The sequence below is a fragment of the Kryptolebias marmoratus genome, linkage group LG23, assembly GCF_001649575.2.
Source record: "Kryptolebias marmoratus isolate JLee-2015 linkage group LG23, ASM164957v2, whole genome shotgun sequence".
Taxonomy (NCBI): domain Eukaryota; kingdom Metazoa; phylum Chordata; class Actinopteri; order Cyprinodontiformes; family Rivulidae; genus Kryptolebias; species Kryptolebias marmoratus.
Window position 1 is genome coordinate 7216522 of NC_051452.1, and position 25117 is coordinate 7241638.

Here is a 25117-nt window from a genome sequence, read left to right on the forward strand (position 1 = left end):
TTTGTCACAGAACATTAGTCATCATGAAGACCAAGGAACCCATCAGACAGGTCATGGGTGAAGTGGTTGTGAAGTTTAAACAGGGGTGGAAATTAAAAATTTTGGCTGGTGGACAAATTTTTTTACCAGCCACTCAAATATTTTACCAGCCACTATTTTTGTTGTGAAAAAAAGTAATTTCATATGATGATGATGATGATGGAGGTGGGTGGAAGCAGTTGTGCTGCCCTACAAGCTGAACAACACCTCTTTCTGGACACTGCATGGAAATAACTAGACTTTTCTTATTTTATTTTTTATTTTAAACCATTAAACGATGCATATCTGTACATAAAAAATTCAGACAAGTGAAATTTATTTTGGTGGAGTGTTTTTGAAGTATTTTTTTGTGCTTTTGTAAGTTGTTGTATGTAAGTTGTAATGTTTTTCAGCACTTGCTGCTTTTAATGCATAGATCTATTTGTGTTACCTGCTTATATTTAACAGGTAGGATATTCTGATGGAGGAAGTGATTTTTGTGGTTTTAGAAAGGTTTTCGTCGTGGATATAAATTGTTCCAATGCTATGCTAAGCATAACTCCTAAGCTTCCACTTCAGTATCCGATGGTATTTAATAATAACACGAACCGCTAAAGTTTTCGGTTTGTAAACATGACGGTAGCAGTTTTTGACGGGTAGCACCGACCGTTAGACATCACTGTTTAGCCGAGCTATGGTAGGAAAATCTGACGAGGAAGCACAGATCGTCAGAACACCGAACGCACACTGACCGACGTCATGACGTCATTGATTTAGTTGTTTAACTTTCGGTTCTTCCCTCGACTACTCTTGAAAAACATTTTTATTGTCTGCCACCCGCTTAACTCCCGAAATGTTCCGCCACATTGCTAATGCTACTCCTCAAATTGGTTCTTCTTCTTCTTCTTCTTGATTTTTACTGGTGGTTGGTAAACAACTGAAGGAATCAATACCGCCACCAAGTGGTAACGAGTGTCTGCTAAACTTTTCTCCTTCTTGCATTTAGCAGCAACTCGAGCACATTGCTGCCCCCTATATGTCAGGAGGACAAATAACACCTTTTCTGTTCAAACCCGCCACAGTGGCATGTGTGCTGATCAAATTCACCCGCCACTTCAAATATTTACCCGCATTTGGCCGGTGGTGGGAGCTAATTTCCACCCCTGAGTTTAAAGCAGGTTATAAAACAGCGTCTCACCAATCGATCAATCATCCAAAAACAAATTAAAGAAAGCAGCCAAGAAGCTCTGTGGTGGCCCTGGAGGAGCTGCAGAAACCCACAGCTCAGGTGGATTATTTATTAGGAAAATCTGCTTTTTATGGAGGACAGGAAAGAAGAAAGCCATAAGTAGCTCCATGTAAAGGACGAGGCAAACACATAGAAGAAGCTGCTCAGATTAGACCAAAACTGAACATTTTAGCCGAAATACAAAACTGTGTGAGGTGAAAAACACACCATCCCCTCTGAGAAGCATGGTGGTGGCAGCATCATGATGTGAGGATGCTGCCACCCCCATCAGCCCAGGAAGGACGGGGAATGTGATGATTCTGGAGGTTTTTGTATTTCCTGGTGGGCCGTCTCGGCAATTGATTGGCAGCTCTTCCCCACTCCCTCTACACCTGTGGCAGATCAGGCTCATCAGGAGACAGATGGTACTTAAGGCCGTGGTGGGAACCAGACCAGCGCTGGAGCAGTGTTTTGCCTCTGTGGTAAAGTGCTGAGCCTTAGAGACTTTCTAGTTTCTCTTTGTGAACTCTTCCTGAGCTTTCTGTATTTTTTGTGTTTTTTACCTACCTAGGACAACCTGACCTGTGTGGATCCAGTCTGGTCTGTTTTGGAAACCTGCCTCGAGGATAAGCTACCAACCTGTTTGCCTGTGCCTGTCTGCCTGCCTAAAAAGGGATACTTACCTGTTGCCTCCTGGAGAATCTGCTAACCTGCTACTGGGAAATACTCACCTCCTATACTCACCTCCGTGCTGTGGATCGCTCTTCGCACAGTAAGAACTCTCACCTGGAAATCAGTCCTATAACACTTACCTGTTCTGTCACCGAAGCAAACCCGAAACTCACCACATCCTCTGCTTCCAGGTCCTGGTTCCTGTTATTATCACCATACCCGATTCACTGTAAAATAAACTCACTTCTTGCTACGTTGGTCTCCCGTGTCTGTCTGACGCCGAGCTGCTCACTTTAGAAGAAGTTCAGAAACCTGACAGGGAAGTTGGTTCTTTGCTGTAGAAAAAGATATTTCTTTCATTTGAATAAAAAAAAGAATTAAAAAAAGCTAAATATCAACGGACTTGATCAGAGGAAAAATATGCTTCAGGAAGGTATTGTCCTGTAGAGAACCTACGGATTTAAAATAAAAATTGCAGCACTTTTGTGTATTTTAATATAATGCAGTGCATTAGGACAGTTTTAAGATAAAAAGAAGACAGAAAAAGAAGAGTGTCAAAGTTCAGTGGTAAAAATAAACCCACGAGGACATGCTCAGTGCTGCTTTATTGAGCCACGTTCATTTCTCTTTATGCCACCTAATGTCCGTGTTTTTGGTCAGGCAGGAGAGCAAAGGAGCCCAGATACCTGCTAATACCTGCAATAAGACCTTTTTACCACCTCTTACCTCTTCACCTGTACTATATGCTACTTCTGCAGTGAAGGCGCGTGTGTGTGAGTGCATGTGAGTGTGTGTGTGTCTACGTCAGAGCTCTCAGAGAGGACCCTGGGACCCTCCTCAACAGAGAGAGCTTTTAGCTCTTCCTCGCTAATGTCCTGAATAATGGCATCTTGATGGAGACGGAAAAAGAGGCAGGAGAAAGAGAAAAAAGGGGGAGACAAGGGGGACAGAGGAGGAGAGAAAAGACAGAAAGAGAAAACCTGCGGCCGTGTGTCTTTACCTCCAGACCGCCATCAGCAGCAGGCCTACCATTATTCCCTCTCTCAGCCCTTCTATTTTCATTATTCTCTCTTTGTCTGCTTTTTTCAGCTCCATGATGATCCAGACATTTTACTTAGTCTTGCAAAACACATACCTCGGTGTGTTCATGTGTCTATAAGGAGTCCCTACGTGACACGGCAGCCTTTTATTTGTGAACTTTTGACGACAACAGAGCATTATTCGAGAGAAAATGGAATATGCCGTTTTTGGCAGCATTAGCTGAAGCTTCTCAAGCTTTTATCAGAAAAGTTTCGAGCTTTTCTTGACACTAAAAGTTCAGGTTTCTCTCACTGCATGTATAATTATACGTCGTAAAAAAAGAAAGTAGATCTGATACAGCGTGTGCGTGTCCTCTTGAGTCTCTGGCTGAAACAGAAAAGTGGAACTGGAGTCTTGTAAGATAATTCTGCTTCCTGTTTTTTTTGGCCATGAAGATGTTCGGTCTGACAGAAGCTGCCGATCCTCTCAGGGAGTTTTTGTTTTTTTACGTTAAAGTGTTTTACCAAGCGCCTTGAATCGGCCTTGTTTGTTTCAAGTAAAAGAGAAAGAAAACCGAAGTAACATCCCGAGACATTTGCATCACGTCTCATTAAATATTGACAAATTCTGTGCAAGATGCCACGTTTTAAAGGTTGCTCTCGACTTCAAAGCCTCTTTCCACCTTTTCCCACATTTAGAGCAGATAAAGTGAAGATGTTTGTGTTTGTTGGGGTTCAATCCTTTAAAGAAACCAAGAGAAACGTGTGCTGGGGTTTCAGCTGGAAGGTCGATGTTCAGCAGCCAGCGGACAGAGTGTTCAGGGTGACTGACCGCGACCCACACACACGTTACTTTCTGTCCATTTCACAAACATAATCTTCCAGCAGACACTGAAGGGGTCATCGTCACATCAGGTAAGTAAATACAGGGAGCTCAAGAAGTTAAACATTAAAGGTTTTATTTTTAAAAAGATCCAGATTTTTAAACATTTTTTGCATTCTAATTAAGCAACACACACACACACACACACACACAGCTTTTAGGATCCCTCACATTTCAGATCTTTTTCTATCAATTGATACAATTTTATTGCATCTTCTTATCTCCAAGTTCAACTATAAAAAAAAACAAGCTCTTATTTTGGCCTTGCTGAAACCATCTTTTTATTATTATTATTATTTCTCAAACCCATGTTTCCAGAGTCAAAATACAGCTCTGTATTCTTATTTTATAATCGTCTTTTTTTTTCCCCTCCTAAATTCTCTTCAGATAAATAAAAACTAAATATCAACGATAATTTTAAAGCTTTTCCTGCCCAGATTAAGGAAAGGGGAGCAGTGTGTGCAGGTAGCGTTTGAGAAGTTCTGCAAATAAATGTCTGATAATAAAAAAACGGGCCTATCTGGATGCGGAGACAACTGAACACACCTCCGTTATTTACGCACGACTCTGCTCCGAGGAAAAGTCTCTTCTGCGCGCAGCTTGGAAGACAAAAACGCGAAGCTTTGGAAAACTATCTGTCTTTTTTTTAAAATCTATTTAGGAAAAAATAAAATTGCGTTTGGTTTCTTTGGACTAACTCACGGAATTCTCCGGATTTAAAAAGCGTCCAACTTTAGTTTTCTTTGATATTTTTTAAGAAAATCACGTTCTTTAATGCGCTCTGTTGAGTTTGGTGTTCTGAGCAGCTTCTGGTGAAGTTTTTTTTTTTTTTTGGAAGTTTGGAGGTTTAAATGTTGACACACGGTCATTGTGAGCTCATTTCCATCCCGTCCGTCCAGAACCAGCCGGGCTTATCAGAGAGGCTCGTCAGTGCAGGAATGTGATGTTTGCTCAGCAGGAACACGCTTCTCCGTTTCCTAAAGCTGCTTTCCTTCACTTATAGGCTTTGTTTTAATTTAGAGAAGAGTATAATTTCATACAAACGACGGGAAGTTAAGAGTTCAAGATTCTCAAATAAAAAAGGCCTTTTAGTTAAAAAAAGTAAAATAAAATAAAAACCTTAGAACGGAAATATAAGTTGCTCTTTTCCGTTTCTGTTTGGAGAAAGACACGCAGGGGATGTGAGCTCAGCTTCCTAAAATAAGAGGAGAGTTTGTGATTTTTTCCAGCATCTAAAAGGAAACTTTTTTTCTTTTTTTTTTGGACTGATAAGCGCCTTCATGCCGTGGCGCTGCGCCGTCTTCATTTTACGCACAGAGCTTTGCAGGATGTACAATAAACAGGTCCCAAAAAATTAAAGTCTTTAATCAGTAAAACATGTTGCTATGATTGATAGACGGAAGAGATTATTAAATTTACTTTTTTTGACTTTTGGATCTTTATAAAAATGATAAAAAGTCAATTATAGTCACATGAACTCGACTTTTCCCAGCTTAAAGTCGCTTCTCCTCCCCTGCGCTGCGCCCTCCTGCCTCTCCTCCTCCGCTCTGGCGGCGCACCGGGCTTTTCGGGGCTCTTTATAACTAAAATCCGCGGAGCCCGGGTCCCTCTTCCTTATTGGTCAGGTGGAGCCGTTACCTCACGCCGGCAGCGGTGACGCAGCGTCTTCGCGCATCCTTCATGTTCTTGTTCCTTCACGCGGAGAGTCTTCCAGCTCCGCTCAGAGGGAGAACGAGCCGGGCGGACCGGGGCTGCGCTCCCTACTAACACAACACTTCCCTTCCCGGGAGGAGCGCGGCGCACACGAGCATCCTCTCTCTCTCTCTCCCCCCCACACCCCCTCCCTCTCCCTCCCGCACGCTCCTCCTGCGTAGTAAATTACGGCATTGATCTGAAAGGCGAGTGTGGATCTGCCTCTTTTCTTCGACGGAACGACTCGGAGAAAAAGCTCCACACAAGTAAGTACAAAGACTTTTTTTTTTGTATCCACGGATCGTTTCTGCCCGTTTCCAACCGGACTCCCCGGTTCTGGGACTGAATCTTTCCAGATAAATGCTTCAGTTTCAGCTCAAACTCGGCTCGAAACGCGCCTGGATAAAAGTTGAAATTCTGCTTTTGCGCACCTGCGCTGCTCTCCGATCTGCTTAGGATTTCAAGTCATTTAATACAACAGAAAAAAAAGGTAAAATCCCCTTTAATGGATCTGTGTAAAAGTGGAGAATTTGTCTCTTAGTTTGGCTGTTTTCCACTTTAAAGAAATCTCCAGAGCGCGCAGCCTCGGACAGTGAGAGGACTCTTCCTGTAGCTGCAGGGTTCTTATCTGGAATAATTGTTGTTTGGAACATGGCACACATCTGTATCTGCCGTGAGTAAAACACTTGAGCCAGATATGATCCTTCACCTGCAGCTTTCAGCTTTTAATCTCTTATTTGAACAAGGAAAATATAAAAGATGAACTAAAGGATCCAGTCTGTATTTGTTATAGAAAGTTAGTATTTTCCAGAAAAGCTTGAAGCTAAAAACATTTTTTTCAGTTTTGCCCTTTAGGAAGTCAAAAGGTCAGTGCATTGATTTGGAGATGTTAAATTTAGCTTTTAAAGTTATTAATGTGCTACTTCTTATTTCAGTTCTGGATTGCAGAGAAAGATTTACCTGCCCTTTACATCCAGATTAAAAGCCAAGTTTCAGATTGGATATTAAAGTCTCACACACACACACACACACACTCTCACATCTGCTTTCAGGGCTCGCCTTCATCAGAGGCTCAGGAGTTTCACCTGCACCTCTTGAATTTTACAACTAAGAAAGAAAAAAAACTGATGTTTTTGGAGGGTAAAATTGTGCCGATTGGAAAGCAGTTTTATCCGTTTTCACAATTTCATTTCACCAGGAAACAAGTTTGAAAACAAACATTTGAAGTCAATTTTCTCTGCATGTGTGTGAGCGCAGACTTTTGCACACTGTGAGTGTGTGTGTGTGTGTGTGCGGACAGTGAGTGTATCTGGGTCAGGGATCGAATGGGGGGATTTTTTCTCCCCTCGTTTATAGCAGTAAAACTTGGTGCCACATTCAAAGTAACCTTTCACTCATGCTGAGGAAGTTATTTCAGTCGGACTCTCTGCTTGGTTTGCATCTTCTTCCTGCTCCTGCTTCAGAATAAAAAATGCTGCTGAACAGTTGCAGGAAACGACTTGAATTTGTGAAACATTTTCCTAGTCATCTTGACCCTTAAGTCTCTTGCAAAACACATGCAAATACTGCCATGGGAGAACACTGTGTGTGTGTGTGTGTGTGTGTGTGTGTGTGTGCAGCAGCGAGTATTAACATTCGCCAATCAGCTGAATAAAAACCAGGACAGTTTTTAAACTTTGCGTCCTGACATTTTCACAGAATTCATCTCAGCCCAGCTGCAAGTGAGATCTACAGACAGGGTTAGCAGCGACGTTGTCAATTTTTCAGAAAGCAGAAATAAAGTCAACGATTTAAAAAAAAATACACTCATTCATGACAGCGTAGAATGGCTTTAGAAGTCAGAGAAACTTGGAGAAATTGAAGGATTAATTAGTTCAATCCCATCTTTTTAATCATAAAGAGAAATAAATTATTTTACATAGCTCTAAATTTAGACTAAAGCTAATAAACTTGAAAAAAAATTCACATTTATTCTTTTTCTGATTCAACATTTCAGTGAAAACAAAGAAAGTAAAGCTCTGTTTCTGCAAAAATTTAAAACAATTTGTTTTATACACATTTCAGTTACATTGTTTAGGTCATTAAAATTATAGAATCTACTGCAGTAAATATGGCTGAAACTTGTGCACAGCTTCATTTGTCATTTAAAATGTAAAATCATAATTTAAACTACTTTCAGGATTATTACAAATTTAAACCTGAGCTGAACTAAGCAGCAAAAATGTTTATATGTCGTGTTTTGGAAAAAAAAAACAGAGAAAGAGTTTCATCCAATATTTTAACTCATTGTTTGTATTTTTTTTTTAATCCGTTAGAATAAAAGTTTATTTTGACATCTTTTACTAACATTATAAAGCAGATAAAGCCAGACAAACCTTACCATCATGACTCTTTTTTTAAATCATCGTTATAATTTCTTTCTCAAACAGAATCACTTTTTTGTGTGAGAAAAGCTCCTGTTAGTATCACTTCCTTTTATCTCAGATTTTACTGGAAAAAGGTCCGATCAGTAACATCGGGGACATTTGACCCAGTTAAAACAATCTGCTGACATCTAACGATAACATTAAGACTTTTGTTTTTCTGTCAAAATTAAAATCCACGAAACTTCATAGAATTTTGCAGTTTTCCGTAAAAAGTGAAAAGCAGGATTAGCTCTCAAAGCAGAGAAAAAATAACTTCGTTTTGTCTTCAGAGCGGCGTGGAATACGTCTGACAGTAAGGGAGGCTCCTCACAAGACGCAGAAATCAAGGTTAGCCCTCAGGGGACGCAGAGGAAATGGGAAATTTATTTTGGTTATTACAGACAGGTGTTACTTCTCTGTGGGAGTGTCTCCTTGAACTATTTTAAAGATTGTGCCGCTTCTCGCTGTGGTTCCCTTGGCTTTTGGTCAAGAAACCCACGGAGCTCTTCCTTTTGTGGGTTTTGTTTTGTGCGATCGATAACAGTTTCTGGGAGACTTTATATTTTCAGTCACTGTCTGCTCTTTTATCTTACATTAGGTTTGCAGCTGTAATTTATAATTAACTCGTTCAGGATAACTAAATCTATCAGTTTGTGTTTGTTTTTCATCGACTAGGTTAATCCTCTCATTGTGCGTGTACCTCTGAGGCCCCCTGGTCATGCCTGTTTAGCTGCCCTGCGTGATGCCTGATCATGACAGCACCACCCTCCTAACCAGACAGACCAAGCGTAGACGCGTCGACATCGGGGTGAAGAGGACCGTGGGAAGCGCGATATTCGCCCGCGCCAGGGAGACCCTACTGGACAGCATGAACCAATCGCACTGCCCCAACCAGGACGGAGACTGCTCATTGGTCAGTCACAGCCACGGCGGGGCCAACGGGGATGGGGAGAAGTCGAACGTCCTGAGGAAGCTCCTGAAGAGGGCCAACTCGTACGAAGACACGATAATGCCCTTCCCTGGCGCGACGATTATCTCCCAGTTATTAAAGAACAACATGGGGAAGAACGGGGGGAGCGATTCAGGCTTCCAGGTACAAAACACACTGACAGCGAAAGCCCCGTACTGATCATTCAGTCAACATTAAGAAGCATTTTCAGCGATCAGCCAAGCAAACAGAACAATAAACTTGTGTAATCTATAAGTCATTCAGGACATGGTATGGTATTATTATGGCTGCGACTGTTGGAGAGTAGCTGGCAACATAAAACTGCAGCCTGACTGAATTCTGAATGTTTGCAACCAAGTGACCAAAAGGTTGTGGGACCAGTTTTTGAAAAATTGAAGAGCACAACCTTTCAAAACTGTATTCTTGGTGGTTCACATTATTTCATTGCCCACATCGCTCTGCAGCCGCTTTGAAATGAAGACAGAGATTCGGACCAGTTTCTCACTAATTATTATTATTTATCGCCTCTGTGGTTTTTAGACCTGAACATTAGCCACAGATATTTCATTTCAGAGGAGAGTTCCTAATTACAGCTCTAATGAGAAAGTTGAGTCTCATTGTGGGCATCTTGAGAGAAAATTTGTTGCACAAATTCTTTGGATGTTTTCAAAACTCAAACGACAGGATGGCTGGCCTCCATGACTGAAGCTAGGAAACTGAGAACTCCTGGGTCTGTTTTGAGACATTTTGAAGACTTTTGTGAATGCTGTTCACCAACAGTCGCAGAACATAAAATACTACCTTAAGTTGAATCAAAGGCATCTGGATTTCTAACTGATTGTTGAATATCGGTTTTGGAGCTTTCTCACTGAGTGTTTTTGTTCTTGGTCACAGGGAAGTGGAGCTCTGTCCAGCGGAGGCTCTGAGATCCAGGCTGAGGACGCCTGCAGCAACTCTTCCCGCGACAGCCCATCCGACTGCCTTTCTCCTGGGCCTCCTCTTCCTCCTCAATCTTCCTCCTCTTCCTTTGGACGGCCACCACCTCCCTCAAATCACATCTCTCACGCCCCCTCTCAGCCATTATCCCTGTCCTCCTTTGACTTGGACCGACTGTCGGACGAGCACCTCCGAGCCAAACGAGCCCGCGTGGAGAACATCATCCGCGGCATGAGTCACTGCCCGCTGGTCCAGCCCAACGGCGGCGACCACAACCAGGAGAGCAACCGGGAGAACGAGAACGGCAACAACGACCACAGAGGAGACGACGGCAGTCACACCACCAGCAGGCGCAGCGACTGCCCTTCGTCCCTCCTGAGCTCTCCAGGCTCGCGAGGCGGCATGGTCGGAGTTGGGGAGGTTTACAGAGAGAATAAAAGAAAGCAGCGCCTGCCTCAGCAGCAACACAGCTTCACCCAGCTGGTTTGTTCCAGGCAGGAGCAGAGACAGGAAGAGAGACGGCAGCTCAAACTGCAGCTGGAGGACATGCAGGTAACAACACGCCTTTACGACCACAATCATCCACGACATTGTCCACTTTGGCATATTTTACATCAAAAATTAAAAGGAAAGAAGCAATAAGAGAACTCAAGATTTAGCAATTCATTTGGCAACATAATAAACTCGGAAAAAGAAACAACTTTGAATGTTAGGATCTAAAGAAGGCTACCTTCACAAGGATGCATATCATCAAATTGATTGGAAGTTTTGTTTTTATTTGGTGTTTTATAGCCTAAAAAACACATTCAGCGATTCTTTGTATCAACAAACAATAGCTGCAACTCAAAATTCTGTGTGCCCAAGGAGTATTTTACATTCTCCTTCACAGTTTTCTCAAATAATTAAAGTATATTTGTGTTAACAGATGGCCTGAAGGTTCTACAGTGTTTTTTTTTCTTTGTGTTACCTTCTCTCTCCTTTGTTCAGAAACAGCTGCGCCAACTTCAGGAGAAGTTTTACCAGATCTACGACTCAGAGACCGAGGAAGAGGAGGAAAATGTTGTGAACGGAGAGGCCGACCGAGGCGGCGATAGGGAGGAAGATGGCAACTTGTCAGAGGACAGCATCCGATCTGATGGGCTCGAGGAAAGGCACCGAGACAGAGGGCGGCATAACCACAACGACCTGTCCGAACTGGACCCGGGGCTGTTCCTGGGCCGAGCCAGAGCGCTCCTACGTGAGCAGGCCTTGATAGACGGAGAAATGGAGGAGGATGTGGACAGCAGAGAGGAAGAGGAAAGGAATGGAGAGAGGCTGGTGAAGAGGAGAGGAGCAGGAGGAGGAGGAGGAGGAGGAGGAAGGCAGTTGGCTGAAACTCTAAAACAGGAGCTGAACTGTGCCGTGTCACAGGTTGTCGACACCGTTGTTAAGGGCTTCTCCTCACCACCCAAACAGACCCCCAGTCATCATCATGGCTGCCACAGCAGCACACCTGCCGCACCCTCCTCCTCCTCAAACTCGTCCTCTTCCTGTCCACCACCTTTTGGCCCGCTGCCCCCACTTACCCCAGACTCACGATTCGGTGGTGGTAACTTGGCCCTCGGTCTGAACAGTGACGGCAGTCCCACCCCGAACTACCATTCCTCCAACCAGAGGCTGCACTGCTTCGGGGACGTCATCGTCCCCAGCCCCCTGGATTCGTTCAGTGGTCTGACCGGCAGACTGAGCGGCGTGCCGACACCCAACGATCAAACAGAGGCGCTCCCACTGGTGGTGCGGAAAAGCGTGGGGAGCGGGGGAGAGAACACAAACCCCTCTCTTCCTCCCCCTCCGCCTCCTCATCATCCCTCCCTCCACCCATCACCCCTCACAGCTTCGCTCGGGTTCAGTCCTCCATCGTTTCGCCACCCGTTCCCTCTGCCCCTCATGGGTTACCCCTTTCAGAGCCCGCTGGGGTCACACGGGGGTGGAGCCGTCTACCCTCCGGGGCCAAAGGACCACAGTCGGTCCTCCCCCGACTCCATGGACATAACCCGGGAAACGGTCAGCCTCAGAACCAAAATGGCGTCTCTTGGAGGAGGTCACATGGGTCACCATCACCACAGGCAGAGCTCTCCAAGCCAACATGGGCCAGAGGGCCTGTCGCTGTCCCTCATCAAATCTGAGTGTGGGGATCTGCAGGACATGGTCGACATATCGCCCTACTCAGGCAGCACTGTATCCTTATCGCCGCAAGCTTTCAAACCATCTGTGTGAGCAACTGTGAGTGTCTGTCTTAAATCTGAAAGCGCTAAAAGATACTCCAAGTTAAAACCTAAATCACAGGGTGTGGGAATCTTTAAGCACCTCACGATTCAATGAGATAAAATGCAGCCACAATCACACTTTAAACAAAACCAAGAGTGTAAAATCTCTCAGATCCTAACTCTACACTGAAGTATAAAACAGCTTTCATTTAAAATGATTTTTGGGAACAAAAAGGGAGTCAAAATGTGGCGATGTTGATGTATCGCGGTAACCTCGTTTTCCTGCTTTCTTGCAACTTTATTTTTGGTTTTAGCGTGTGGTAATGGCTGTGATCATGTTTTAACATGGCTTCAAAGTGCCAAACCTAGTGCAGCAGTCCTGCTTCTCAACCCCTAAATGCAAATCCTTTACATTAAAAGTTGCAACAGACTTTGTGAATTCTCGTTTTCCAAGTCTGGTTTAAATCGACGTTGCTCACTCGATAGTCCCCTGGTTAGCAGCGGCAGCAACCAACCATCTGATTTCTCTTCCTCCTTTAGGTGGAAATGTGTACTCAACCTGCATACACTGTGGCTCTTCACGTCATTTCCCCCTTTTAACTTCACAGAAGTTAAAATGTTTCCGAACGCTGGCTTTAAATGCAGAAGCTGCCGTTTCGTTTTCTTGTCTCAGTCGTTAACGTGTTTCTGCAGCATAACCAGTCAGAGTTCCACTTATTGTGATTTTTTTTTACGTTAAAATTGCTTCAGGATCGTCCGTGTCCGCATCGTGATGCATCGAAAAACAGATGATAACCCCCACCACTATAAAACACCTACACTCAGCCTACTCAAAGCTTTTATTTGGCAGAATCAATCCTTTAAAACACTCTAGTCCCACACAGCCATGTAGTCAAACACATTTGGTGGGTTTTTTTTTCCGATTTTCTAATATTGGGTCTCATTGGTCAAACCAAAGCCACCTACGTCTGAAACCTTCGTACTGTTTTTAGTTTTATCTTTCATATCTTTTTCTTAAGATGGAACAATTTAAGTTCAGTAACAGTTGTTACACCTGACCTTTACTTTGCTCAAATGATTCATTTGAATCAACATAAACTTGCAAAATTTAAACTAAGTGACACTATCAGTTAATTTAGCTTTTTTGGTTAACTTGCACGTTTTTACTGAACTGTAAATAATATCTTGCAAAACCCTTCTTATCTGAAACCAAAAAGGATTTAATTTTGTTTTAATTTTGTTTTAATTTAAAAACTCCTAAAGTTCTTTTTAATGCAAGAATTTTCGCAAAAACACGAAAACACACATTTATGTGAGACAACATGAGGTAATCCACAGATTTAAATACTAGTTTATATTTAAGATAACTTAAAAATTAAACCACCACATTATAGCTGGACAACAAGGAATAAAGTACACTTTTAAATAAATAAATCTAAAGTTTTTACGTGCCGTCTTGAGAAAACTGAGCAGAATATTCTTGCCTCACAAGAGTCACATTTTTCAACCAGTCAAACAGTGAGCCGTCGTCGAGGCAGCGGCAGCAGGAGGCAAAGTGACACAAAGTCTTTAATATCAATTAATCTGCATTAATTGGTTCCTGCTCTGAGCCTCTTGTTTCCTCGGTTAGTGGGGAAGATGAAAAGGGCGCGCCGGGTCTTGCAAGAGGGGGGAAGATTAAACAGGTCGCACGCTGCTCTCTCAAGCTCTTTTAAGTGTGTGCAGCAGGTTGTGTTGTTTAAAGGTGCGGGGAGAGGCCAGCGAGCTCCCTCTTCATGGCGCACACACACACACACACACACCGTCTGAGACACTCTTGTGCTGTTAGGTTCTCTTTCATCGCAAAGACTTTGTACATAAACGCTCAAAGCAAATCATATTTCATGTTGTCTGAGTGTGTGTGAGGTAAGACCTTGTTCACAGGAGCTCAAAGCTAATCATATTTCAAAGCGCACGGCGGAGGAGCTTTAGCTTTATTCTAAATTTGTGCGCGTCAGCGTTGTGGGCAAACATAAGAAGAAGTGTAATATCGGAAACGGTTTCCTCTATCATTTTTAGCTTGTTGTCTCCCCCTCCTCTGATACAGTTTTGGAACAACTCCTACTCACTTTCCTTTGCCGTCCTTCAGTCTCCGTTGCTTAGCAGCTGCGCTCGGCGCGCTCAAACACACACATGTGGACAGGTGTTTGCAGGTAGCTGTTTATCTTTTCGTTCCTAACCTTTCATATGGAGAGGGCTTCTCCCCGGCCTCTGCGCTGTGACTCACACAAACAGGCACGTTTGAACAACAAAGTGAAAAGAGAAATAAGACTTTGAACCTGACGAACAGGGACTCCTTGCAGCTGCGACGGGGATCTGATCACAGTGGCGTCTTCAAAGCTAATTTAGATGTCGCTTTAATTAAAAGCAAGAAATATTTGACACGGCTCTTGATCCTGGTGAGATGATTCACAACAAAATGCTCTCATCATTCATTTGTTACAGAAGAAAAGAAACTTATCTTTAAAGGCGGGACATTAGTATTTCAAAGACAGGGATAACCCTTTTAAAAATTCTTTTAAAAAACAATAAAGTTAACTTAAACAATTCAAAATGTTAGTTTGAGGTAGTAACAGTTTCTAAAAATTTATTAGGTGGGCAATCATGTAAATATCTGTGTGTTAGCAAAATATCTCTAACAACTGGATGGATTTTAATGAAACTCTGAAAGTAATCACCAGCTGAACGTCTATAATTGATTAACTTTTGGAATCGAGTCAAGATGGTCGCCACAGCTAATCAAGCAAAACAAAAAAATGCTATAACTCAATCCATTTTGCTGATACTGAGCTGAGAGTTGGTGTGGTAGTAGCTAAGAGTTGTCTAAAACAGTGCTTCCCAAACTTTTCAGCTTTCGACCCATAAATTAATCGTGACAAAGGTGTGTGACCCCATCTGTTGGCTGTTTAAACATCCAAAAATGGTAATGACCCCATTAAATAAGAGCATAATGACACAAACAGTCCTAACATCCATTAGGCTATTTTATTTCAATTCTCTGTCACAATTATGGTGCAAATATATCATAAAAACTAGGTTTTTAATCTGGAGATTATCTAAGGACCCCTGCTTGGTGTTGGATGCCCACATTGGGGTCCCGACCCCAACTTTGGGAATCATTGGTCCAAAACACATAATCTGACTGCTAACAGATCCACTGATATCTTTGTTTCAAACTCTGGCATGTAAGGCGGCGGGTGATATGCATTCCTTCAAGGAAAGCTCCTTTTTAATTTAACCTTTACATGAAAGGGAAACTCAATCATTCTCAATCTTCCAAATGATAAATCTAAACCAAGCGTTATATCAGTTCTTCTCTGTTAAACTGTGTCGCAATGATTAAGACCCAATCAATACCTTCCTGGGCGTTTTTTAAACGGATAATTTGTTCTCTATTTATAGAAAACTGTTTGCTCAAACAGCAACACTGAAAGACCAACGCCATGTGAAAACATTCCTCTAAGCTTGGCTGAAGGTTCTCCCTAAAAGGTGGCATCATGCTGGGCTGCGACTGTTGAAAATGCAAGAATTTTTTATGCATTTTTGAGTGTCTGCAGGAAAGTGACCCACGAGCTCGCAGCCACTTCTTGCCTGACCGATTTTTGGAAATGCACAATTAGCGAAACTATCATAGGTCGAGAACTTTGCTTCATCGCCCACATCGTACGCTCAGCCCACTTTTTATCCAACCTGACAGCTGCCCCCAAGTTTGATTTAACCTACTGGAGTCCACTTTTGATATAAAAATAGGCAAATCGGGACCAGTTTTTAAATAACATTTTCAGTCAGATGAGAGATGTTGTCCACAAGCAGATTGTGTTCTTCAACACCCGTGTTGACCATTTATTTTAAGAGAACATTTGTGACAAATGTTTTTGGACACATTCAAAACTCAAATGATAAGATCACGATTGTGCATCACTTAGAAAACTGAGAACCTCGGCAAACAATCCAAGACTTTCTGGACCTTCTTCAACTCGTCGCCAGCGGTTGCGTCCCAGCGAGATACGACCTTAAACAACTGTAGCGCTTTGTTTTCCAATCTCTCTCGATCATTTCAGCACATGATCAAAGTTTAATGGTAACAGAATCAGGATCAAGTGTGACAGACGGGGGGGGGACTGCTCCACTGGTTTGGTTTCAGGAGGGATGGAGGGAACGACAAGCTGCTCCATTGTCGTTTCTCAGAGTCTACACAGAGACACCGGTTCGTAAAAATCCCACCAAAAAACCAGAAAAAAATCAAGTTTTTTTAAAATATCCGAAGTGGTTTAGACAGGGTCTTAACCTTGGTTGGTACCGTGAACATGAGGACTACATTTATATATTATGAATGTTGTTGACATCTTAATAAGTGTCATTTTAATGGACTGCAATAAGTAATGGCAGCACTTGATTTAGATGAAACATGACAGAATTACACGTCGTGATCACAACAAAAAGAAGGATGAGAACAATATGTAATAATTGCAAACAATAAATTGCTTTTTTTCCTAACACAGAACTAATTTTCACCGATTTGTCAGAAACTCTCACACTTTCTGTCATAAGTTGCCTTTTCTGTCTGTAGTTTAAGATGCACAGTTTGTCTGAGCTGCATGATAGAAGCTTGTTTTGTATTATTATTTATTTGTGGCTTCACTTCAGTGCAGCTTAAGGCCTTTTTCACGGATCATAGCTCACCTGAAAGGCTCTCCCTCTCCCACAACACACTCAGGTCTGTGTATCTTTAATCTTTTGTATTGAGCTGAGCAGATGTCCTCCATTCATTTATGAATTTACCCCCCCCCCNCTCCCCCTCCCACCCCCTGCTTCGCCTCTCAATCCAGCCCTTCCATTCACACACACACACCTGGTAACAAGGTCAAGTTACTGCTGACATCTCGAGCCCTGCACAACACTCACAGGCACTCTGACAGATATGCATTAGGATGAACAGCGACCAATAGGAACGCAGGAGAGGAGGAGGAGGAGGAGGAAGAGGAGCGCAAGAAAAAGAACAGTTGTTTTGGTTATTCACCGACTCTGCTATTATACAAAAACAACGTATCATTTGCGTTTTATTCAGCGTATTACCTCATTCCGTGTTTATTCCAAGTCGTGTTTGCGCACTCACGTTTGTTTGTGTCCAAAAAAACCACGCGGAACCCTGAACACGGCGTATTATTTGAGCTCGGCACAGCGATAGTGACAGGTTGGCATGAATGTTAAAGGAACGGTGTTGTTGTCCGCTGACCTGATGGATCCACTGCTAAATGAATGATGGATGAGACTCACTTCTAACTGAACAGTGTTGTTGCATCACAGCACTCTATTGTTCCAAAGCACGATGGAGCAACAACTCCAAAAGCCCTCGAAGCTACAACCCGTTTGAAATGGAATGGGCGAGGATTAAAAAGAAGATTTGTAGGAATGCATATCACCCGCTGCCTTTTATACCAACGCATTAGATTAAGATTCTGCAGCCTTGAATTATTAAGAAATTAAACTAATATTCCTTGAAGGAAAGCGTATCGCTGCCGAGCTGCTGGTTAAAGTTTCAAACAAAGATCTTTTATGATCTGTTAGAGCTTAGATTGTGTGTCGGTGGATCAGTCTCAGCTACTACCACACCAAATCTTAGCTCAATATCTGTAAAAATAGCTGAGTTAAACATTTTTGTGTTTGCTAAAGCTGATGAGCTGTGGTGGCCATCTTGAATTGGGTTCAGTCCAAATGTTAGATGTGAGGTATGAGATATTTTGGTAACACACACACACACACACACACAGACACACACAAACGAGCAAAAACAAAATAGCTTTCCCTTCACCCTTCAACAGCAGGCGATATTAAAATGCAACAATTATACTGAAAAGTAAATTCAAACACTTTAAATTTCTTCTCTTCAAACGGTTTTTGATTTGCTCTTTCCAGCCGTACACGGCCCCTGGGGTTTAGTGTTTTTTTTTTATTTGTGTGTGTGTGTGTGCTTCACTGTGTGCTAATTGACCTTGCAGGGGGCTCCATTGATTGCCTCATCTTCTCTGATAGATTATAGGGCTGTTAATGTGGTGGGGAAATGGCAGCGTGGTGGGCCACAGCTGTTGTCAGCGCACACACACACACAGAGTGCTGGACACACACGCTCCTCTTGGCGCCCCTGCATCCGAGGGCCTTCACAATTATTATTTTGGTTGTCGAGACGGTGGGACGGTCTCTGCAGAGGTGATTGTGGGATTTGATCAAAGGCCAGCAGGTGCTCGTGTTTGCTTTGGGTGTGAACCGTCACGCCCTCCTTAAGACCGGGCTCAAAATATTCCCTCCTAATATTTTACATTAAAAACAGCATAATATGAAAAAAAAAACACAACTTTTTAGAACTTAAAACCATATGTGTAAGCGTCTGAATTTTCCAAAGATACAAAAACCTCAAAAATTTTGATTTTCTGGCTTCTTCCTTTCTCATCATCTGTTTGTGTTAGCAAAATATCTCATGAACTAAACAGATTTTAATGAGCTTCTCTGGAAGTAATCATTTGGTGTGCTGTAGACGGCTGCTAACTGACTGTAGAAAGAACAAAAATGTCTCTAACTGGATCAATTTTACCGAAATTCGGTCCGGTAGCAGCTGAAACTCATCCCACATCACGTATTCTGAGCGCCAGCAGATCGTGTGAGATATTCTGTGATATCGTGTGAACGTTATTTTCATGTTTTTTTGACCAAAGCGGAAATAACATTGTCATTTTTCAATACAGAAGGAGGATCCTAGTTTAAATAGTTAGCATTAATGTATATATTGCTGCAGTTCTCAGCACAAGAAGGTCTGAACGCAGTTAACTGGCTTCATCTGAAATAAATTGTATTAAAACAAATACTCACAAGAAAACTGACAGTTTTTACCGTCAAATCACAACAAAAGACTCCCCCCCCCAATCTTGATTTTGGCATTAGAAGCAAATATTCAGCAGTTTTATTTAATTTTTTTGTAAAATAAAGCTGTGGTGCATTACACTTCAACAAAGAAATGTATGTTTAATTTACTTTTTAACAATAATTTCTAAAACCAGACAAAACTCAGAGGAGCCGACTCAAAGTTTTAGCTCAGGTTTAATTGTGGCCTGGTTGTGTTCAACAGTAAATATAACTGGATTGGTGAAGATAAGAATCTGGGAATAATGTCATTTTGTTGTAAAATGATTTTGTTACTGATAGTTTAAGTTATACAATCATGCCGAGGTGGATAATATGTTGACTGAGCTTCAAGGTTTTCTTGGCTCCTTAACTTGTTGTCGCTCAGATTCAGGAGGGCTTGTCTCCAAACCATCTGAAGAAAGCCAAGCTGATGTTCTTCTACACTCGCTACCCTTCCTCCAACATGCTCAAAATGTACTTCTCCGACGTCAAGGTGAGACCTTTTTATGTTCGTCCTCCTTCCTTTTTTCTTTTTTTAGAAAAGTTACTGCTGTTCTCTTTTAGACCAGGACCAAATGTGTTAATGTGTGATGACTCCCAACAATAAGACGTAAGCATGTAGTTTAGTCAATCTAATTTTGATTTTTTTTTTAGTTAAACTGCAGCTTTGAGTTGGTTCAGTCCAGCTCAGCTGTGGAGTTGAGAAAACAAAATGTGTCTTTTAAAGTTTTCAAACTGCGCTGCGTCTTTTTCCAGACAGAACAGAGTGAGAACATTTAAATCACGCTGTTTAGGAGCATGAGACGCTATAAAAAGGTGGAAATATAAATCCCTTTATGCTGATCTTACTGACATCCACCCAGAGTTTGGAAAAAAGGAGACCTGAACGCATAAACAGTCCTGTAATCGTCTGCATCTGGTTTTACATTGGAATAAATTATGACTTTTTGTCATGGGTGGTTTAAAAAAAATTAATTAAACGAGTTTTGATCAGATTTGAATCCCAGTCTTCATTTTATTGCTCCCCCACACCGAGGTTTCCAACTTCACTGAAGCGTAGAAAACTACCCGAAACTTTGCCGTAACTATGCCAGGTCTGCGTGCGGCGCTGTGACGCTGCTACAGACATGAACCGAAAACAGGAAACAAGGCGTGGAGAATAAAGCCTACACACCGAACATGAACGGGAAGAAAAAGACGAGGATTACAAAAAACACGCGCCACAAGCCTTTTTGTGAGTCGACAACGAAATTTTAATGGGCTTCGTGTCACATTAAAAAACTATAAAATAGGAGATAAATCAGTTTAAATACGCGGACATAATGAACGCTTTCAGGCATAGTTTTCAGTGAGGAACGGTGTTCAAAAAAAGGATGAACTCTTTACAGATGAAGGTCAGTCTTTTAGAACTTTTTCCCATTTTTTGTTTTTTAATTGTAATTTTTAGCTATTTTTGGCTTTAGATTATAATACGGGGATTTTGCTCTGCCTAGCCTCAATGATACAGTATTAAAAGGTTCTGCTGTAGCTGAGCAGCTAGCATCTGCAACACAAATGGAAGCGTGTAATACATCTGTCCCGCGCGGGGGTCAAAGGTTAGATCAGAGGTGAGATTCTGACATGTTCGTTTTCAAAAGGCTGCATTTGGGCAACCTTTGGACAAAACAAAGGCAGCTTTTGGTTTTAAAAATACAGTTTTGGGGCTCCTAAAAACACTAAACGAGGCCCCTTTTTTTGTCCCTTTTCAATCAAAATTCTGATAAATTTAAGATTTAAAAGAAGTTGAACACGTTTGATGCCATCAGAGCCTTATGGTGCTTATAAAAAGACCGGGTTTGTATTTTTTGTAGACACAGAATCCTGGCTGTGCCCGGTACAGCTGAATGGACACAAAAGGGGAAAAATGTGATTCATAACTGGACTTGAGGGTGTGAAGGGATGTGAGAAGCGTTGTGGTCGCCGTGGCGTGAAGCGATGACTTGTTCGGGATCAGTTCCCATAAAACCAAATGAATGATTCGACATTGATTGATTCCGTTCTTTAAACAGTCAGACGAAGACTTCCAAGACGATCATTTGGTTAAAGTCGGCCATTTTGACATATATTCAACTGTAAGTGCGTTCTGTTTTGTTTTTAATGTTGTTATTTTTACATAGAGGAGAGCGCTTGTGTGTCTTTGTAACAAAAACTTACAGCACAGATGGGTGCCGCAGCCTGGCACGTTTTTGGAGCGTAATTAGAGTTTCTGGCCTTAATCGGTCCCGGGTTAGATCGGGGTGGGGGTGGTTGAGTGCCCACTTTCCCTCTCACACACTCCCAACACACTCTGAGGCCCCATCCCCCAACACACACACACACACACACCATGACCTAAACCTTTGTGTTCCTATCCATCAAAACAAATGTATATACAGTGTGTGGATGCTCCCACTCTCATGGAGACAAGATTACAGGGATTCATTTAACTGACCTGAAACATGTAGGATTTTAGAAGGTGGAAAAAAAAAACAGGATGTTTAAAGAACAGGGGGCAAAGTTTTGAAGAAAGTGTCTGTGTGTAATTGCATGTTTGGAATAAAGGGGTTTGCAGATGGGGGTGGGGGGGTGGAGGGGGGGTGCTGCGGGACGAACTAATGAAAAGGGATGACAACAGAACAACAGCGTTAAAACAAAAGCGCCGATTGTTTCGTGTTTACAGGCTGCTACGGATTTTTGAAAGAAAAAATTAGTGGAAAAAAAAAAAAAAAGAGCATACGGCTCCTTGACAGATTCAGGACGCTGTATTCAAATGAGCAACCACTCACACACACACACACACCAGCTGCCCTTTGGCCCATGTCCATGGTGACCACTTCCTCATGGCGGTGCCACATCCTCATTGGTTACCACGGCAACCTGGGTCGCCGGGACACCGGGTTGCCAGGCAAACCCGAGGTTTCTAAACTACCTGCCGTCAGGGAGTACGCCTCCGATTTGGCATCGCCGGGAAAACTATTAAATAAATAAAAAATAATGAAAACATCTGTAGAAATACAAAATTTTACAAACTGCACTGATGGCACGGTTTATTTGAAAAAAATTAAAATAAAAAAGCCGATTGCTAAATCAAAATCGACGTGAACTTTATAAATTTTTGTATTATTTCTCTGTATGCTGAAACAAACTTGTAAAAATGTCACAAATTTCACTTCCGAACTGTAAATGTGCGATGCTTAGTCATATAGAAATACTTTGTTAAAGGTTAAAAAGGTGCGAGAGGTCAGGATTTATGAAAACACACCACAGAAATCTCAGTTTTTACTGTTGATATGAATAAAACATGAACGGTTTTAAAAAGGCTCACCCCGGACATCGTCTGCACTTTGAGTCCAGAACTGAAAATTGGCTAAATCTGATCTTAATACTCCTGCTTTTAGAGCTTTAAAACAAAGTAAAAAACAACATGTTGCTCGTCGACAAACGATAACATGAACATTTTCTTCTTCCAGAAACCGGAAATCAAATTTCAACTTCCGAATCTCAAAATTACGATTGTTAGCAACCTTCGAAAAACTGCTCATTCTATAAAAAAAAAAAAAAACTTAAAAAACTTAAAGGAAAATGGGATGGTGGCTATAACTGAGTCAATTTCATGGATAATGACCTAAAATGAGACTCATAAGTGCAAAATATCTCAAACCACCAGACAGATTTTAATGAAATTTTCAGGAAGTAATCTCTGGATGTACCTCTTCAACCGATTAACTTTTGGAGCCAACCCCTTTTAAGATGGCCGCCACAGCTAATTATCATCATCCAACACAAGCAACAGGTCTGTCAGTTTTACAGATATTGAGCTAAAATATGAGGTGGTAGTAGCTGAGAGTCGATCACAACACATACATGTCTTTTCTTAACATAAGATAGTGTATTGTAGAATAGATTAATCCTTTTTTTGTCTCTTTCAGTAGCAGATTGAAACTCGCAGGTTAAACACATTAAAAACAGTAATTTAGTTTTTCTTTGTGACTGCTCCATTTGCCACAGCGACCAAACTTCGCAAGAAAGATTCGGTATTTGATGCACTTCCTGATGCAACCTGGGCTCAGGATTTACTAGACCACCGATCTGCCCAAGACCCAGAAATATTAAAAAATAAAACCGAAAAGCACAGCTGTGACAAAAATACTGAGTGAAAATATACAGGTTGGACCATTTCTATGGATACACCTTAATAAAATGGGAATGGTTGGTGATATTAACTTCCTGTTTGTGGCACATTAGTATATGGGAGGGGGGAAGCTTTTCAAGGTGGGTGGTGACCATGGCAGCCATTTTGAAGTCTCACTCTTCACACACTGAAAGCAACACCACAGGAGAAATGCCAGCACAGGCTTCCAGTCTCCGTAGTTTCAGGTGCTGCACATCTCGTATCTTCACAGCAGAGACAATCGCCCTCAGATGACCCCAAAGATAAAAGTCTAAGGGGGTAAGGTCGGGAGACCTTGGGGGCCATTTAACTGGCCCACAACAACCAATCCACTTTCCAGGAAGTGGAAGTGGGAGAAGAGGGTTGCATTGACAATCCAACACAACGGGCAGCACTTTGAACACATTTTATAAGCAGTGAGAAACTTAAATAACTCATGAAAGAATAAAGATACGTTAAAACCAAGCACACCATTGATTTTCTTGTGAAATTTCCAATAAGTTTGATGTGTCACATGACCCTCTTCCCATTGAAAAAACAAAAGTTGGATCCAAAATGGCTGACTTCAAAATGGTCACCATCCATCTTGAAAAGTTTCCCCCCTCCCATATACTAATGTGCCACAAACAGGAAGTTAATATCACCAACCAGTCCCATTTTATTAAGGTGTATCGATAGAAATGGCCGACCCTGTATAACTTCAACTCGGCAGAATAAACAGATCATCCTAAATGGTACAAGTTAACTGAGATTAAGTGGAACTGTACGAACAAACAGGCCGTGTCGAAGAATATGGAGCTCAGTGCAAAGAACAGCAGGACTGTAGGCATTTTGTTCGGTTTGTTGGTTGTTCAGTCGAACAGCTGCTGGACGGAAAGGTCTACGATAATCGCTCCTTTGGGATCCAGCAAACTGTCACTGAAGGAGCTTTCTCCAGCATGAAAGGCAGCGGGTGACATGCATTCCTTCTTATAAAAGGATTTTATTTATTTTGTTTTGTTATTTTTAATATTCCTAAACCCTGCAGCTCACTGGGCTGCGACTGTTGGCGACAAACTCGCGAGAAAGTCTCCAAAATGTCTCAAAACATTTGCAAGGGTTCCCGTTTCGCCGTTGAGGGTGTCTGGAACTGATCTCAAAACCCTTCTGGATTTAGTTTCTGTAAATCTAGAGCATTATAGCCATTTTTTCTTTCTTTTAGGGGACATGCATGTAAATATGTGAGTGTGATTTTGTTTCTCCGACACTCACAGCCCAGTGAGATATTGCCCTTAATTACATTCCCGAAAGTTTTTAAAGTATTTGAGGAAGTACTACCAGCTGTGTGTGGTCGTGGTGATAAACGTCAGCGGGGCGGAGTGAGACAGTTTGATGCGTTTTCAACAAAAAGCTGCATCGACGCTTCATTAAGAATCCTCCTTTCAGGAGCGGTGGCTTCATTTTAACTCACGCTTTATGTAAATAAGTGTTTATAGTCAATTTAAGTTTTAATTGAATCATAAACCCGCATAATCCCAGATATTTATAAGACTTTGCAAATATTACTTTGCCTAATAAAAAAATGAGTCATGGATAATCCTGTTTGTGATGAGCGAGGCGGTTCTTTTCTGTTTCATTGTCCCGCTGCATTCATTACCCTCATCATTACCATTTTTTTATCCAAAATCCGGGTCAGTGTCTTTCTCTTTTTCTTTCTCACCCTCACTCTTACCGCGCCCCTCCTCCTCGGTAAACAATAAGCAGCATGTGTTAGAAGGATCGGGGAGGCTGACTGTAAGGGAATTGGAGCCCTGAATGGCTTCCCCTAATTGGACTTGAATGGACTTCGTCTCTGGGAAGCTGGTTCTTAAAGATGAGCCTCTTATGTACAATGGCCTCCGCGCTCAGTGTGGGAAGTGGGTTGAGCTGACAACTGTTTTAGGCACAGATGAAGCACCACACACA

General features: G+C 42.1%; 1 protein-coding gene and 1 long non-coding RNA gene across 5 annotated transcripts in view; one reads left to right on the forward strand and one right to left on the reverse strand.

The window, feature by feature from the left end:
* The window catches only part of LOC108242194, a 249138-nt gene that overhangs the window by 136906 nt on the left and 87115 nt on the right, over positions 1–25117 (reverse strand). The gene's annotated exons all lie outside the window — the stretch shown is intronic.
* prox1a (prospero homeobox 1a) overlaps positions 5457–25117 on the forward strand; it is a 45560-nt gene continuing 25899 nt past the window's right edge. Inside the window, exons 1-5 of one of the 3 annotated variants that reach the window (XM_037973930.1) lie at positions 5457–5778; positions 8593–9010; positions 9761–10354; positions 10796–12019; positions 19370–19477. In XM_037973930.1, coding sequence (XP_037829858.1) covers positions 8660–9010; positions 9761–10354; positions 10796–12019; positions 19370–19477 — 2277 coding nt within the window. In that variant the 5' untranslated portion in view covers positions 5457–5778; positions 8593–8659. Of the gene's footprint in view, positions 5779–8592; positions 9011–9760; positions 10355–10789; positions 12020–19369; positions 19478–25117 lie in introns of all 3 variants that reach the window. The other 2 variants (XM_017426933.3, XM_017426934.3) reach the window with 2 other exon arrangements.